Source organism: Castor canadensis, chromosome 16 (genome assembly GCF_047511655.1).
Source record: "Castor canadensis chromosome 16, mCasCan1.hap1v2, whole genome shotgun sequence".
NCBI lineage: Eukaryota > Metazoa > Chordata > Mammalia > Rodentia > Castoridae > Castor > Castor canadensis.
Window position 1 is genome coordinate 42,564,567 of NC_133401.1, and position 18,106 is coordinate 42,582,672.

Genomic DNA, 18,106 nt, shown 5'->3' on the forward strand with positions numbered 1-18,106 from the left:
TGTCAAGAAAATAAGACACAGTGTCTTTCATCCATGACTTAGAATTTTCTGGTCATAGGACAGTTGGGAACATAAACAGTGGGGTAATTGGGTCATAGGTTGATCCATATGGCAATAGCATCAACTTAGATTGCCGAACAGGAATGCCCTCAGCCCTGACCCACAAGGAGGTCAGGAATAACTAAAAGCCAAAAGCTGAATATCAGAAACCTCCTTAGGTCACACGAAACCAGGCTTTTCTTATTTATTTCCATCCATTCTGATAGATTTGGGTTTTCTAACGGATTTTTCTCTTACAGCCTTTCTACCAGATTTGGCACTGTAGCTGTCCCTAATATTTTGTTATTTCAAGGAGCTAAACCAATGGCTAGATTTAATCATACAGACCGAACACTGGAAACGCTGAAAATATTCATTTTTAATCAGACGGGTATGTATAGAGAAATAATGTGCTGAGGAAGAAGATACTTCTTGCTGGGTTGTGCTTTTGTGGGTTCTGTTCTGCTGTATCCTTCAGGTTGGACTGTGAGCTGTAAGACTTCTCTAATGACCTGTGAGGATCCTGTTAAACTTCTCCCTATCTGAGCAAGTTTAACATGAGCAGGCAATTTTAATGATTATATTTAAAAAAATACAGATTTATTAAAAACAATTCACATACCATACACCTCACCCATAGATACCTTTTTACACACATGTTCACTTAAGTTTAATATTTGTGCATAAGTGTGCATAAATCATTAGTGATAAACTTTCAGAAAGTGAGTGCCCCAGTGAGTGGTGATCAGAACAAGCAAAACCATGATCCTGTCTCACTTCCGAAGAGGTGACCAGCCTTACCTTTTAAGACCATAGACCAGCATTACACTTGCTAGGCAGACACTCCCAGCACTTGAGCCACTCAGCCAGCCCTGCATTACTGCTTTGAACTTTGTGTTGACTGAGGCATGTGGCGTATATTCTTTTGTTGGGCTCATTTCACCCGTCTGTTGTGCTATAAGAAGCACTGCATTGTTGGATATGGTGGTTTTGCTCATTTTTCTTGGGTAGTGTTCCATTTATTAGTCCATTTGAAGATGCTATTTTAATTCCTCAATATTTGCCAAAATTTAGGGCCTTTTAAAAATTATATTTTGAATTAGTATACATTAATAAAATGTGGAGGTTTCATTGTGGAAATTCAATACATGTGTACAGTGTCCTTTGAACAAGTTCCCCCCTTCATCCCCCCTTTTTTATACAGTGTTTGGTGGGTTTCATTATGCTGTCTTCAAACATATACAAATAGTGTATTTCAGTTCCCCTCCCCCTTTCCAGTGATTCCCCCAGACTGTCCTTTCACATTCATGTCCCATTATCATCATCATCATCATCATCGCTTTAGTTCTAGGTTCCACAGATGAATGAGGACATGTGATATTTGGCTTTGAGCTTGGCTTATTTCATTCAGCATGATGATCTCCAGTTCCATCTATTTTTCAGCAAGTGACAATTCCATTTTTCTTTCTGGCAAACACACAGACACACACACACTTACCATATTTTCTTTGTTCATGAGTTTTTTTTCATCACTTCAGCTGGTTTCATAGTTTAGCTATAGTGAACAGAGCTGCAGTAAACATGGGTGTGCAGGTTTGAGCACGTAAATTTGAATTTTCTTCACTGAAATACTTCGCTCATCAGAAACCTTATTGCCTTAACTATGAGCAGCTCACTTCTTAAAGTGCACTTATGGGAAATAAGTGCAAATTAGAACACACCTCCAGAATGTAATCACTTTTCTCTTGATACAAAGAGAAAGCGCCAAGTTAGCTCTGAGGAGTAAAAGTGGCTACCATGTGGAGATCGGGCATCCTGAGGCTTGTCCTCGACTGGCATGGGAGGGGACATCCTTGTCTTTAGTGCTCTAGGAGAACCTAGAACATGGAAGAAATCTCAGAGTCCCAGCATCTTTGGTGACCACCTACTCCAGTGGTGACTAGTTGTTCTAACAATTGTTTCAGTAGCTTATTTCAGAGCACTTTGACTTTAGCATTACTGAACCTGTGAAAACATTCTGTAGCCTCCTGAGAGTAACATTACTACTTTCTTGTTGAACTTTGGTCTGAAGAAGAACAAAAGGCAGCTCTCACAAGGCTCTGCCTGAGAAAGCTGTGATGAGTCTGCAGAAATTCTGGAGTTTTAGCTTTGAACAGCTGAATGGATTCCTGATCCTTTGATGTGGTGGGGAGAAAGGCAAGTTACAAATTACACTGACAAGCAGGTGAAATCCATCCCAGATACACTACAGTGGTGCTTATTTCAGGATTGCATGCCATTTTGCATACCCTACATCAGACTTCAGAAAAATGTGAGGTGGACACATTTTCTCTCTAATTTGAAACAATTGATTTCTCTTTCAGGTATAGAAGCCAAGAAAAATGTGGTGGTAACGCAAGCTGACCAAATAGGCCCTCTTCCCAGCACTTTGATAAAGACTGTGGACTGGCTGCTTGTGTTTTCCTTGTTCTTTTTAGTTAGTTTTACTCTGTATGCTACCATTCGAACTGAGAGTATCCGGTGGCTAATTCCAGGACGAGAGCAGGAACACGCAGAATAGTGTGAAAGATGTGGGCCTTCAGCCTTCCTTTAAAACCAGTGCTGTTAGTTTCTAAATCTTCCCTACAGAAGTGTTGACTGCATCTGGAATCAGATTAAAAGATCCTGCATTTGTTCAATCACTGAATGAGTTAAAAAAAATTAAACTGGTGTTTCACTAGAATTGCAATAAGCAAATGCAAAGATATTAAAATTTACTGTTCATGTTTTTACCACTTGAACACAATCTGATACTCTAATCCAGTTGGAAATGTGAAGATACATTGTGGTAGAGTAGAGAGGAAAATGCCACTGTGGATACTCTAGAGAAGGCAGAAATGGAACTTCAGATTATCGTTTTATAAAATTCTTGGTTCCTTAAGAATGTCTAAGAAGATTGGTTTTCTACTTGCAACTTCTCTTCCAGGGTGGATAAGCAGGAGAGCATTATGAGAAGGGCTACAATGGCTAAGTGTGACCCTGTAATAAACAACGGATGGAAAATAAACATGTCTAATACCCTGGTGTTTGTGAGCTCTGCTTTCACAGAGGAACGTGAAGTGTTTTTCAGGGCTGGCTCAAGTGGTGGAGACCCTGCCTAGCAAGCACAGGACCCTGAGTTCAAACCCCAGTACCACCAAAAAGAAAAAAAAATGTGATTTCAGTTGTTTCTAGGTGAGGCAGATGTTAGGATAAAGTGAATGTTTATAATTAAAGTGCATTTATTATCAGTTCTATGCTAAAGCATAAACTTTAGTCATAGTTACTTAACCAGCATGCATTAATTCAACCTAAAACTACTCATCCCAGCCTAGGTTCAGTGAGGTTCAAAGGAAGCATATAAAACACTTCTTAGCTGTAAGTTGACTCTAGTTCAGGATACATTTAGTGAAGACAACATGGACCTTAAATTCAGATATAAGACAGTTGATGAGCTAATGATAAATTACTTTTATACCACTTGTTTCTAGTGTTTAATTAAATGTGTATTTCATAAGATACCCTAAATTCTACAGAAACAGAACCTGAGAGTCCCCTGAGTGTTACATTGAGTGAGAGTTTACAACTTAAAGTTTAGGGTCATGCTGTGTACAGCCATGGCTGGTCACCCACTGCAGGAGGGGACTGTGGCTCAGAATGGTACAGTTATGAGGTCCATTTTATAAATGAGCAAACTGAGGCGTAGGGAGTTTAAGTAACTTGCCTGGGTTGCACATAGTAAGTTGATGAGGTTGGGATTTGAACCTTCACACTTACGTATACCTTTAATTACAAATCTAAGAACAAACCCTTAGCAATTTGGCCTCTGATGCCAGATACTGTTGCATTTATCCATACCATAATCCAATGAGACTGATACTATGAAATGTCCTCATTTCGGAGTAAACTGAGGCCTCAAACAAGGTCATGGAGAGTTCAGTGGGTAGATCAAGCTTCAAACCTCAGCATTCTCACTTCAGGACCTCTGTGTGGAAGGGTCCCCTGCCTGCTTTGGGCCCCGGCTGAGGTGGCTGTCTAAAGCATTTCCCTTCCGTATGTTCCAGTCATAAAGTTGCAACTTAGTACCTTGATCCTTGATTTTACTTTTTTTGAGCCAGGGTTTCCCTATATAGTCTAGACTAGCCTTGATCTCGCCATCCTGTCCCAGGCTCCCCGTGCTACGGGATTGTAGGCATGTGCTATACACCTTGCTTTTCGTTTTCTTTTATTGGGGGGGGGAGTACTGGGGTTTGAACTCAGGGCCTACACCTTGAGCCACTCCACCGGCCTTTTTCTGTGATGGGGTTTTTCTAGGTAGGGTTTTGTGAACTATTTGCCAGGGCTGGTTTTGAACCGATTGTCCTAATATTTGCCTCCTGAGTAGGTAGGATTATAGGCATGAGCCACCAGTGCCTGGCATCTTTTTATTTTTTTTGATTAACATTTCACTGTTGCTAATAGTTTTCCTAACCTTAGCTACATAATAGGCCTCCTTTGGCTGTTTCTGTAAGGACTAGAGATGCCAGTTTCATACAGTGGTGTTAAGGAAGGAAAATGATGAAGGGTCACTGATTTGTGGACTCACACCAGTTCATTTTCCAGTTCCCAACTTTGTTTTTCTTTTTCTTGGAGGCAAAGTTTCCCTATGTAGCCCAAGCTTATCTCAAATCTTCCTTGCCTTTGCCTCCCAAGTGCTGGGATTACACATGTGCACCAACACACTTGGCCAGTTTTCACTTTAATGAGTAAATTTAAAGAGTATTTCTCATTATTATAAACACCTAATGTAAAAATTAGAAATACAGCCTTTAATTCCATCCCTTGTGTAGTCTATAGTCAGTCTGTGGCACTGGGCAAACAAAACCAGTGTCTTACATAAATGGCTGAGATCAGTGACAACTGATCAGTGCCCTCATCAGTAGTATTTGCCTGAGGTTAGCTTTTCACATGGCTGCATTTTGTTTTTCCTTATGGTACTGGAGTTTAAACTCTGGGCTTTGTGCTTGCTAGGCAGGGGTCTAACCACTTACTTGAGCCACTCCTCCAGTCCAGATAATTACATCTTTTGAAGTGTGTAAAAAGGAAGAAAGTAGGAAGCTATTTTATTTTTTCTAAATTCATAGAACTGATTGCTGGGCTGGACGGAGGCTGGGAGCGCCCTGAGGTCAGCCCCCCAGTATTGCAAAACAACCCCCCCTCCCCAAATGACTTCTAAGAATTGCTAAATGGGTCTCAGTCTATTACACGTAATAAACATACACACATATACATATATAAAATATCCTTTACAAAGCTTCCTATTAAAAAAAAGGAAAACGATACAAATTATACTGTTTCACAGTGACTTTTATGGTTTGTCAATTACATCTCAAAAAGTAGAAAGGTAGCAGGACTTGGTGGCGCAAGCCTGTGCTCCCAGCACTCTGGGAGGCTGAGGCAGTAGGATCCCGAGTTCCAGGCCAGCCAGGGCTACTTACACAGCTAGAAAGAAAAATTAAAAAAAAAAGCCCAAAGAGAAATTAACACACGTATTGGGCATGGAAAGGAAGGCATATCTCCCAGTACATCAGACAGCTGGTGCCCCCTGTCCTCACCTGTCCCGGGGCCTGCTGCAATCCTTGCTGGCTTTTGGGACCGCAGGGAGGACACAGGTACGCCTGGGCCGAGCCCAGGTTTCGCCCTAGGCTGCCGGGCCCCGCGGTGGGCGCCGAGTCAACGCCCCTTGCCCTGGAGGGAGCGGGGGCCGCGCGCTCCCGGGTTGCGCGCCCCCGGGTTGGCGGCCATTGCGGCCCGGGGCTTGCGGGGGCGCGCGCGCGCGCCGGGGCGGGGCCATGGCGGCGGCGCTCTGGGCGCGCGGCGCGGCGCTGTGGTGGCTGGCGGCGCTGCGGGGACGGAGCCGCATCTGGGCGGCCATGGTGAGTGCGCAGCGCTCGAGGGGGACGGTTCGGCCCGGGCGCGTCGGGCCTTTGGGCTGGACCCGGGCCGCCGCGTTCGCGGACCCGCACCTGCCCGGCGCATGGTCGGGGACCAGCGTGTCCTCAGCGATGCCATGCCCCGTCTCCTTGGGGGTCAAAATTTCGCCTTAGCTACCGGCTTGCTAACCGGAAGCAAAGTCTTTTTTTTAACATGAAAATGAGTGCGGAACTGGGCGGCTGGTCACCGGTGTGCCGAGTCGCAAGCTCGTGCACTGGGGGGGGCGCGCCGGGCCGTGTCCTCGGCCGCGCGCTCGGCGGCGTCGCGGGCGCTCGCTTACCTGCTTTCCTGCTGCGGAGTTCTTGGGGAGAATTAGTAGTAAATTGCCTACTTTTGGGCGACACATCGATTTTTCTCTCGGCTTCCAAAGGGCACTCGGTTTTCCTGCTTTAGTAATGATTGGAGTACACGGAGGGAAGAGTTTTTGGGACGCAGCGCCACCTAGTGGAAAAGTGTCGCATTCCACTGACCGGTCCATTTCTACAAAGGTGCTTGTAAGCGCCCGTTTGAAATGCTTTTCCTTTTTTTTTTTTTTTTTTTTTTTTTTTGTGAGACTGGGGTTTGAACTAAAGGCTTCGGGCTTGCAAAGCAGGTGCTCTACCACTTGAGCCACACCTCCAGTCTGTTTTGCTCTGGTTAGTGTAGAGAAGGGTCCTCTGAACTATTTCCCTAGACTAGCCTTGAACAGGGCTCATCCCTGTCTCAGCCTCCCAAGTAGCTAGGTTTATGGGCGTGAGCCACTGGCACCCTGCCGCCTGAGGCACACCTCCAGTCCTGAAGTTGTTTTCTTTCTTTCTTTCTTTTTTTAATGATACTTGGGTTTAACTCAGGCCTTCATGCTTGCTAGGCAGGCACTCTACCACTTGAGCCACTCTGCCAGCCCAGAAATTTCTTTAATGGGAGAAATTTACAATAGCTCTGTGATGGAAGACAGTAAGCACTCTGCTTGGTGGCCACAAAGGTGAGAACACTTGAGCGATTACTGCCACCTAGGCATGTCTCTAGGCCCATTTTTGTCCAACGTCACTGGCGACCAAATAAAATTAATGGTGAATAGAAGAAATGAATAAACAGACTTGGTTTGAGTGGCTGCGTTCACATTCAAGATCTTAAGTCTTCCAAAAAACCTGGGCACGTAGATACTGTAAAATCTCGTATAGACAGACACAGGGACAGGAATTCAGAGGCCAAGTTCAGCATCCCATAGCAAAAAGGAACAAAGCTAGTCCTTGAGTCAAGTTTATGAACTCCAAATCTGGTGCTCACTGCTCCCCCCCCCCCCCCCCCCCGTGAGAAACAGTACAGGCCACCACAAAGGCTTCTGCTGAGGGTGTGTCCTCAAGGGGCCATGGGTATGATGGAGATGGAGTGGCTCCATTTCAGTCCCGGACATGAGCCCTGTTTGTGGGCAGACACCGTGATGGGCCCTTCATGCTCTTTTTTTTTTTTTTTTAAACAGTACGGGGGTTTGAACTCAGGGCCTCATGCTTGCTAGGCAGGTGCTCTACCACTTGAGCCACTCCACCAGTCTTTTTTTTTTTTTTTTTTTGAATTAGGTTTTTTCCAGGTAGTGTCTGGAACTATTTGCCTGGGTTGGCTTGGAACCATGATCCTCCTGATCTCTGCCTCCTGAGTATCTGGAATTACAGGTGTGAGCAGGGTGCCCTGCAAGCTCTTGATCTCAGGGATGGGGATGGCTGAGCACCAGGGGAAGCGAGCTCAGAGTACCTTCCACAGCCTCCAGGTGACCAAGCACAACCCACATCATATTTAGTGCTTTTCTTTGTAGCTGCTCATAGTGGATAAAGACACTTCTGTTACTTTTCCAAAATTCTCTGGATTGACTTAAAGTACTTACAAGCATTTAAATATGTATAAATATATAGAAAGTGTTTAATAAACACTTTAGATTATTTGCTATAGTAATCCTTTGTGTGAAAAATTTCATAACTGCCATTGTAAGACTAACTAATAACCTCTTTTGGTTCTTTACAGTAAATAACACACCTGTAAATGTTTTTGTTTAGCCAGGCACAGTGGCTCAGTTCTGTAATCCCAGCTACTTGGATGTCTGAGGAGGGAGATCTTGGTTCAAGGCCAGCCCTGGCAAATAGTTTCCAAGACCCCCATCTCAAAAATAACCAGAGCAAAATGGCCGGGAGATGTGACTCAAGTGGTAGAGCCCCTGCCTTGCAAGCATGAAGCCCTGAGTTCAAATTCCAGTACCACAAAAATGTCTAATTTCCCCCTTTTGTTAGTTGTGGGAAAGGGCGGCTGAAGTAGCAAGGAAGAAAACTAGAAAATTAGTTCATTAGCATCCTTTTTTTCCTCTTTGTAGAATAAGTTGTCTACAACTTTTACTCTCTTAATTGTATTAATGCAGTGACAAAAGAGTATAGGATTCCAGAGTGGGAGGGACTTAAGAGTTTTATGCCACGGAATCTGGTTATCTAGCTTGCCCTGGACACTTGTTCAGTCTTTTTTTTTTTTGTAGTAATATTGGACCCAGGGCTTGTGGTTACTACACAAGTGCTGCACCGCCTGAGCCAGCCCTTTCTGCTTTATGTTATTTTCCATATACAGTCTCTTGCTTTTGCCCAGGATTGGCCCAATGTCCTCTTACCTATGCTTCCTCTGTAGCTGAGATTACAGGTTCATGCCACCAACTCTGGATCCTTTAGTTCAGTCTCCCTGGTGACAGCCTCTGACATAATCTCACCTGAGTCTACAGCAGCCCTGCACGAGGTAAGGCAGGAGGAACTGCTTGGTCCTTACATTCCTTGGTCCTAGGATTGAGAACCTAGGTTTTATGACTTTTAGTAGAGTGTCCATCTCTGGTTATGGTATTTAACTTTTTTAGTTAAAAAGCAAAAGACTTAGTTAACCAAAAGGACCTGAGTTTGTGACTGTCATCCTCGGGAGCAGGAACAAGATGGAGAGTGCACACAGGTGCTTTGACTGCATGGGACTCTGGCCACACTGGGTAGGGAGAAAAGGACTAGTTGTAATGGCAAGGGCTTTACCTGTGGCAAGGGTCTATGGGTGCCCAGAAGGGACAACCCAGATTCCCAACTTCTTCCCCTCCGGGGGTTGATTTTCATTAGATGTGAAAGGAAATAGTAATCCCAAATAGTTAAAACCCACAGGAGTAAGTAAGCAGCGAAGGCTACAGAGGTGATGGAAACCAGTCAAACAGCAGTAGACCAGGAGTTCTGAGCTTTGAGTTCAAATTCTGGTTCCACAACAGACTCAGAGCATTTCTACCTCAGTTGCCCACGTCCTGAAATTCTGCAAAGTGTCTAAGAAAGCCAGTGGTAACACTGGTCAATCTCAGTTGTATCTTAATAAACCAGAGTTGCTGAATCGTGAAGGATGGAGAGATAGCACTCTGCCAAGACAGCTTGCTTTGCACAGAGCTAGCCTTGCTTTTTTCTGTCTTTTGAGAACGAAGGAATGGAAGATGGTTGGTATGTGTTGCCCTTGAGACTTTCCTATCTCTCATCCTAAGGTAAAGAGCTACATGTTTGTTTAAAGAGTTTGAGTAAAGCTCTCCATTTTCAGATGTAAAATATGTTCTCTTCATAGTCCACAGGTGTCAAACCACAAGGGTTGACAGCAGAGGAGAGGAACCAGGTTCTTCTTGACCTGAAAGCAGCAGGATGGTTGGAATTAAGTGAGAGAGATGCCATCTACAAAGAGTTTTCCTTCGAAAATTTTAATCAGGTAATTATAAATTCTTGCTAGTCTCAAGGTCTGTTTTGGGGATTTGAACTCAGAACCTACACCTTGAGCCATTCCACCAGCCCTCTTTTTGTGATGGGTTTTTTCAAGATAGGATCTCATCAACTATTTGCCTGGGCTGACTTTGAACCGTAATCCTCCTGATCTCTGCCTCCTGTGTAGTTTAAGATTAAAGGTGTGAGCCACAAGCACCCAGTTGTAACTCTTTCTGATACTAGTGGATGTCTGGTCCCATGTGGACCCCGATTCCACACCCTCCCTTAAGAACCCAGTGGAAGGGCTGGTGGAATAGTTCAAGTGGTCAAGCACCTGCCTAGCAAGCATAAGGCCCTGAGTTCAAATCCCAGTACTGCAAAAAAAAAAAAACAAAAAAAAAACTGAAGTTATAGAATCCTAAATCCTGGTTGATCATTACCACTGTCCACCTGGAACCACTATGGCTTTGATTTGGTGTTAGTTAAGGTATTTAGTTGGAATATTAAATAACACTAAAAGAGGGTGTGAGCTTTCTTTTTTTTTTTTCCCGGTACTGGAGTTTGAACTCAGGACCTCATTCTTGCTAGGCAGGTGCTCTGAGCCACAAGGTGTGAGGTTTTTTTATACTTACTAGAAGGGGCATGAATGAAACCAGTTGAGAAACATACACCTGCTTGACTGATTTTCTTTACTTTACTGGGCAGTTAGTAAGTTCTTTGTCTTTCTATAGTTGTATTTCTGCCTCTAAATCAACTCTCGTCCCTGATTTCTTTCCTTTCTCCCAAGTCCAGTAGCCAGCCCTTAAAGCTTTTCTTAAACCCTGACCTCCACCTTGGAGACAGCCATACCCCATTACTGTTCCCTTTGGGCCCCACCCTGCATAGAGAGTCATCTCCCATGACCTGCTTTGAATGAATCCTCCATTGCATTTACGTAAGGTAAATGCCTTTGGCTTTTTCATGTTTGTTCAGTTTGTTTGGTAATCCTTTGGACAGATTTATTGTTTTTATTTATGTTAGGTGTCAGCATTTAGAAATCAGAGCCCGTGTTTGCTTAAATAGCTCTGTATTGTGCCTCACGCAGTTCTGGGTACAAACAGGCGTTTGATAAGTGCAGACATTGATTGCAGTGTTTGCTGATTTCTACCAGGGTGTGTGAGGACCAGGTTTCCACCAAAGAAACCCTCAGCATGTTTTCCTAGTAAATGCTGTTGGCTCCACTGAGCTGCCTGCCCTGTTCTCTTCCCCATCCATCTGGCTGCCAGCCATCTGCAGTGAGTCCCCGACTCCGGGGGAACCTGGACCAAGCAGACTCCCTGTCCCTGTTGCCCCCCGTGCTCCACAGCTCTTGTCAGGGGCTTAGCACTCTGCGGCTGGTGGCAGGGAATCCCCTTGGTACAGTAAGCTTGCACATAGCTCTAGGTAGCATTTTCCAAGCTTATTAAAATTCTTACATGTGTACGGCTTGACTTCTTTAAGCCTGGGCTAATTTATTGGGCTTGCACATGTGGCTTAAAGTACTTGAGTGGTGTTGCCTCAGGCCCTGCCCGTACATCAGTCCTCCAGCACCACGCTAACCCTGTGCTCAGGGCCACTTTCAGAAGTGGGAGGAAGGGGAGCTGTGCAGGGTGTCCTTGGTTACTGTACCACTCATTATTCACGGGCACAGTTCATTATCTAGGCTGCCCCTCTCCCCTCTTCACCCAGCTTTAGGAAAAAGAGGTGGCTGACAAGAAAATGAGCTGGTGACAGGGAATGGATTCAGAGAGCCAGTGCCAGGATGATATCCTGGAATTAGCTTTCCAGCAGGTTTCTACAGTGGTACTGCCCACTCCAGGTGAACAAGTTGGAGCAAGAGAGCCCACAAACTATAGAGAACTGCTGGGTGTCTCAGGACGACAGGGCTGAGAAGACTCGTGATTCAGATTCGGGCTTGTGCTAATGATTTTGGAATTTTTTTTTTGGCAGTACTGGGGTTTGAACTCAGGGCCTCACACTTGCTAGATAGGTGCTCTACCACTTGAGCCACTCTGCCAGCCCTGTATTTCTGTTGGGTATTGCATTTTGTGTTTGGGTATTTTTTGAGATAGGGTCTCTCGAACTGTCTCAAGGATCTGGCCTTGAACAGAGATCCTCCTGATCTCTGCCTCCTGAGTAGTTGAGATTACAGGTGTGAGCCACCAGTGCCCACTTGATTTTGGAAAGTTTTGAAAGAATCAGAGCTTCGCTTTGGTTTGGATGTTGTCAGGCGATGGGCATTTTCATAAATTTTGCCTGTAGGGAGAATAGACTAAAGCAGGGCCAAAGCTGAAATTGGTTGTTTTATCTTGTTTTTTGGCAGTACTGGGTTTGAACTTAGGGTCTCATGCTTGCTAGGCAGGTGCTGTACCACTTGAGCCACTCCACCAACCCTCTGAAATTGGAAACTAAGCAGTAGTTACTCATTAGCTGGGAAATGGGGATGTTTGCTGTTTTGTGGCTTGGACAATATTCATGTTTTGTTTGCATTCAGATATCATTGCAGAGTGGTCTGTTTTTGTTCTTACCTATCTTGGTCACATGGCTCTGTTGGTTGTCAATGTTATGTTCAAGAAGAGAACACCAGGCCAGGTGTGGTGGCTCACGCCTGTAATCCCATCTACTTGGGAGGCAGCAATCAGGAGGATCATGGTTTGAGGCCAGCCCAGGCAAATAGTTTGCAAGACCTTATCTTGAAAATACTCAACACAAAAAAGGGGCTGGCAGAATGGTTCAGGTGGTAGAGCACCTGCGTCACAAGTGTGAAGTCCTGAGTTCAAGCTCCAGTCCTGAAAAAAAAAAAAAGAAAGAGAACATCAGCCAGGAATAGTGATGCCTACTTATAATCCCAGCACTTGGGAGACTGAGATGGGAGAATTGAGAGTTTGAGGCCAGCCTGGGCTACATAGTGAGTTTGAGGCCAGCCTAGGCTAGATAGTAAGACCCTGTCTCAAAAGCCAAACCAAAACAGATAAAAACAAAAAGAAGAGAGCATCAAGCCTTAGTTACTAGTCCTAGGCGAGCCCCTGCATCAGGGGCTGCTTTTATCCTGCTCAGAACTCAAGTGTAGCATCAAGACAGAAAAGGCACTTTTTTTTTAAGTTGTTGCAGCAACACAACATTAAAGTAGGATGGTGTAAATTACCCCATCACAATTACTTGTAGTTTTTTCTGTGTCTTCTAGACTTTCCTCCCAAAGGTCAAATTTATTCATAGTGTCACAGTAGTATGCACAGTCAAATTTTTAAATAAATTAGTTTGAGTTTTATCATACAGATAATTATCATTAATTCTCCAGATAGTTATTAAGCATGTTTTTTTGTGCTAAGCACTATTCTGAGCTCATGGAGCTCCCATTCCAGTGGAGAAAACAGACAATATCTTCGTTTGCTATAAGCAAATGAGTAGATAATGTAATTTCAGTTAATGAGGAGTGCCGTGTGGATATTGGAGTGAGTGAAGATCGAACCGTCAGGGCTTGTGCATGGTAGGCCAGTGCTGTGCCTCTGAGCCACATTGCCACACCTCCAGCCCACAAGGAGCAGGCAGTATTTAAGATGGGAGGTCTCTCTGGGGAGGGGATGTCTGAGGCCTGAGTGATGTGAAGGAGCGCAGCGTGTAAGGATCCAAGGGAAGAGCTTCCAGATGGAGCGAACAATGAGTGCAGAGTTCTAAAGCATAGTGACCTTGGCGTCATGGAGCAAGAGCCTGAAAGCCAGGGTTCTGAGTGGATGGACGAAGAGGGGAGAAGAAAGGCCTGGAGCTTAGTTGGTGTGATGAGGAGTTTGGATTTTATTCTGGGAAGGAAAGCTGTTGGAGGATTTCAAGCAGAGAAATGTCATTGCTTGGCTTACGTTCAGAAAAAGCCAAGCTGGCTGTGCTACTGAGGCTAGGCAGTCCGAAGGCAAAAGTAGGAGTAGGCACACTGTGTAGGTCACTGCGGTAGTCTAGGCAAAGACGATGGGGACTATAGAGGTCGCAGTGGAGGTGGAGAGAAATGTGGGATTCCCCATGCAGTTAGAAGACAGAATGATCAAGACTTGCTGATGGAGCTTGAGGTGTAACTCAGTCCTAGATCACTTTTCTAGGCTCTTGGTTTGATCCCTAGCAACACACACTCATACACATGCATGCATGCAAATACTGGCTGGTAGATTGGATGTTGGGGAGGGGGACCCCAAGATTTTGGTTTAAGGCATAGAGTGAAGGATGGTGCCATCATTGCCACTTGCTGAGCTGTGAAGAAGGCATAGGAAAGAGGCGTAGGGAATTAATAATCCTGTATTGGAAATCCTGGTTTGAGATACTTAGTATTCATCCAAGAGGAGAAATTGGGCTAGCAGGCAGATGTGTGAAGTCAGAGCTCAGGCTGGAGATACTAGTTTGAGAATTGTCAGAGGGAGCTGGGTGTGAGGGCGTATATTGGTAATCCCAGCACTATGGAGGCCAAAGTTAGAGGATCATGATTTTGAGGCCACCCTGGGCTATCTAGTAAGACCCACTTCAAAAAAAGTTATCAGAGGGGATAACTGTAAGAGTAGAGTCCTGGATAGCAAGACAGGACTGAAATGGCAGCAGGGATGTGGGATGGTGTCCCCATTGGAAAAAGAGAGAAGGAAGAATGTATGCAAGCAGATGTAGGTAGCCTGGTACATCGTCCAGGGAAGAATTCTCTTCTGATTTCGTCTCTTTTTCTAGTGAAGCCATCAACAGAGCAATCGAAGGTAGGAGGGGTGCATTGGAGATCTGGGGAGACAGGAGGAATAGTCATTTTGCAGACTAAGGTGGTGAAGTAACTAGGGAGATGTGGCCAGTTGCCTGGATGTTGAGTGTCACTACAAATTATGGGCAAACTTTTTTGGTGGTACTGAGTATCAGCTTGGGGCCTTGTGCTGGTTAGGCAGGTGCTCTACCATTTGGGCCACGCCCCCAGGTCTAGATTAAAGTGAAGGTTTTGTATGTTTTCTCCAGCCATCTTCACTGCTGTGGTGAGGCTTGGAGTAGGTTCAGAATTGGGCTGAACAGGAGTTTAACTTTTGCCAGCTAAGTGCCATGGAGAAATGGAGGGCAGAGGCAATGAAGAGGTGTATAAGAGAGATTAGACATTGGCCTCTGGGGTCTATGCTGGTGAGGAAGGGCAGCGGGAGGGGAGATGGATAGTGACTAGTGGGGAGTGCTGGAGATTAAACTCATGGCCTCATACATGCTAGGCAAGTGTTCTACCACTGAGCTATGCACCCAGTCCTCAACTTTTAAAATCCACATGCCATAGTCCCAACCTAGAAATTGTTCTTCCAGATACAGTCTTACACAAATGCAAATTGGGTATGCGAGGCTGACCATCCAAGCTCCATGGGCCTGTGAGTTTTTACTGGGAGCCAGCGTTGCAGGTGCATGTCCTTACTGTGGTGAGGTCACATCTCCTTGCTACAGCCCCTGCCCTCAGCAGGAGTTAGTGGGATCCACCATGCACCATGTGCTCTCTACAGTTGTCCTGAGGGAGTCACCCTCACTAAGAAGCCACCCACACTGAGTGTTAGCATGTTTAAAAAAAAATGTTTACTGGGTAAAAAAATACACATACATTCTGTGTTTGCTTATTGGTCAACAGATTATTAATATCTTTCAGTGTTTTTTTTTTGTGGCACTGAGGTTTGAACTCAGGGCCTCACACTTGCTGGGCAGTTGCTCTACCAATTGAGCCACTCTGCCAGCCCTTTTTGTGTTGGATATTTTCAAGATAGGGCCTTACGAATTATTTGCCCAGGCTGGTTTTGAACTGCAGTCCTCCTGATCTCTGTCTCCTGAGTAGCTAGGATTACAGGCTTGAGCTACTGGCTCCCAGCTTCAGGTTTTTTTTTGTTTTTGTTTTTTTGTTTTTTGGGTGAGGGTCTGGAACTTGCTGTGTATCTCATGTTGGCTTTGAACTCACAATCCTCCAGTCTCAGCTTCCTGAGTGCTGGGATTGTAGGTGTGTGCCACCATGCGCAGCCAGTTCTTTACATAGACTTTTCATTTTGCTTACAATAAATTTTTTTTTTGCAGTACTGGAACTTGAACTCAGGGCCTCACACTTGCTAGGCAGTCACTGTACTGCTTAAGGCACACCTCCACCCCTACACTAAGATCTTTAGTAGGATTATACTTGGTTGGATGTTACAAATTTTAAGTGGTTTGTTTATTAGTGTATGTGAAAGACATCATTAGCTCACGTTAGACTTTATTTCTTTCACTGTGGAAAATAAGCTCTACATTTTAGGAACATTTTTAGGGACCGTGGATGAAAAACCTGTTTCTCAGAGTTTTGGGCTCTTAGGTTTTATTAAGTAGCCAGCAAAATGTGTTTGATTATCTTTTCTCTCAGAGGGTTTATTCCAAGGTGTGGTTAGTTCCACACAGCCTGTGTTCATTTTATAGCTCATGTAGGTTATGATTCTTGACAATTATAAACACAAAAATTCCCCAGGGGTTCTCCCAGCATAGACAGATGAAGTAGTGATAGGTGTCAGTTGCTGTTGACCTCTACCCTTGGCAGTGGTGCACAGGCTCTGCAGTGCACAGTGGGCTGGTAGGCAGTGCTGTGGTGTGACACGTGGTGACACTTTGAGCAGACAGCATGCCAATCCTGGGACTCGAGGGAGGGAGCTTCCAGTGCTCAGAGTGCTTGGACTCACACAGGGTGGGGTTGGCTTTGTAAAGAAGTTTTGCTTTTCTGTTCATGTAGACATGAGGAGGGAGAGGTCTGTGACATAAACTTACTCTTGAGTGTTTGGCAACTGCAGGGCGTCTGTCTTGAAAGAACAAAATGTCAGTTAGAAATGTAGGTGTGTGCTCCATAACAAAAAAAAATGTGTTATATATTGTCATGTACGGGGATGATAGGATGCTTATGAAATCAGGAAATTTCAAGCTTTAAATGTGGGTGCAGAAGGTGAGGCTTTGGGACCCAGGAAACAGCTACTCCAGATGCCAGCATGTGGGGCCCTTTAGGTCAGGGGCCCAGATTGGCAGGTGCCACACACCACCCTGGGCAGCCTGTCCCTCCATTCCCTCACTCTTGGATACTTGGGGCCACCCTTGTTTCTGCCTGTATGCAAGCTCAGTATTGAAATAGGTAAGCAGCAATGGCCCGGCACTAGGTACTTGGCTTGGTACCTTTGGGTGAATGAAGGATTCTGGGTGGAGGGCCCAAGCTTTGAGGAGCAGCTGCGTCCCCTGCGTTCCAGGAGGAGCTCCTGTGCCTGTCCCTGCTTTCTTAGGGGCCTGGTGGGTAGGGCACTCGGTTATCTGAGATTGAATCATATGAACTGGCTAGTACTCAACTTTCACCTTCCAAAGGTACACTTTTTCTTGGTTCAATCAAATAGCCTGTCAAAATGAAGTACCTTTTGTAAGGCAAGGTCCAAGCTTTTATTTGTTTTCTAGCTTGTTCATAGCATTCACATTTGTAACTGCTGCCATCCAAAGGTTGCTGGAGCTGGAGAGAGAGTGAGGAGTGGTGGGCGTGGTGGCTGTGGTGGCAGACTTCTGTGCAGTAGCACCATGTGTGACTATGGGATTTGTAAAATGTTTTTCTTCCTGTGCCCAGAGAGCTCCTATTGGAGAGGGTGATAGTTACTGTTGCTCACTTACTTTATAAAAATGTTTTATTACGGAATTGGGTGATAGACTTGTGAACATTTTGAAATACTTAGTGAAGTTAGAGGCTTGATGATACTAGAAGAAAGATCACTGTCAATGAAAGTCTCAACAATCCCTGCAAGGTTTTAGTGGAGGTCTCAGTTGCTGTCTTATGAATGAATTAGTTCGGGTTCTTTTGTTCTTTGTTGTACACAAAAGAACTGAGTCAGCAGTGCATCTGAGCGATCTTGAGAGACATTCCCCCTGTTGAGAGTAGGGAAGCCCTCGGAGGCCTCCAGGGCAGGGACAGGTTAGAAAGCAGCATTTTGTTTTAAAGAGTAGGTTCATGTTTGTGTGTTTTGAGACTTGGCAAAGTGGAAGCTACACACTGTAGCTTGTAGAACTGGAGGAAGGGTCCGTCGGTTTCCTTGGAATGGAGAGCAGAGCCAGTCATACTTTAGCAAGCCTTACCTAAACCTGGGAAGGTAATAAAGGTATCTCTGTGTTATTCATGTTGGTATCTGCTTTGGAGGGAATGCCTTGAGTTCCTGGGAGTCCTGGGCAGGACCATGTTGATATTGTCAGTTGGTGGCTAAAATACCTTTGTTGATGTCCTACAGGTTAGGGAAATTAGAGCCTAGATGTGATCATGTAGTCTTGCTTCTGCTGTTTGTGTCATACAGTAGGTTTAGACCTGATGTGTATTTGTAAAAGTACATACA

At 44.9% G+C, this 18,106-nt stretch overlaps 1 protein-coding gene and 1 long non-coding RNA gene across 9 annotated transcripts in view; one reads left to right on the plus strand and one right to left on the minus strand.

Moving 5' to 3' along the window:
• The window catches only part of LOC109692352 (pterin-4-alpha-carbinolamine dehydratase 2), a 60,822-nt gene that overhangs the window by 12,194 nt on the left and 30,522 nt on the right, over positions 1 to 18,106 (plus strand). The window contains exons 1-3 of one of the 8 annotated variants that reach the window (XM_074058807.1): positions 5,883 to 5,972; positions 8,671 to 8,775; positions 9,616 to 9,753. In XM_074058807.1, coding sequence (XP_073914908.1) covers positions 5,889 to 5,972; positions 8,671 to 8,775; positions 9,616 to 9,753 — 327 coding nt within the window. In that variant the 5' untranslated portion in view covers positions 5,883 to 5,888. Of the gene's footprint in view, positions 1 to 299; positions 431 to 2,402; positions 3,102 to 5,875; positions 5,973 to 7,334; positions 7,775 to 8,670; positions 8,776 to 9,615; positions 9,754 to 13,109; positions 16,879 to 18,106 lie in introns of those variants that run through there. The other 7 variants (XM_074058808.1, XM_074058805.1, XM_020172909.2 and 4 more) reach the window with 7 other exon arrangements.
• On the minus strand, positions 399 to 5,833 carry LOC141418222 (uncharacterized). Its single transcript, XR_012442905.1, has 2 exons — positions 5,652 to 5,833; positions 399 to 5,538 (listed from the first exon to the last, which is right to left on the minus strand). It is a non-coding gene; the product is annotated as an uncharacterized lncRNA (long non-coding RNA).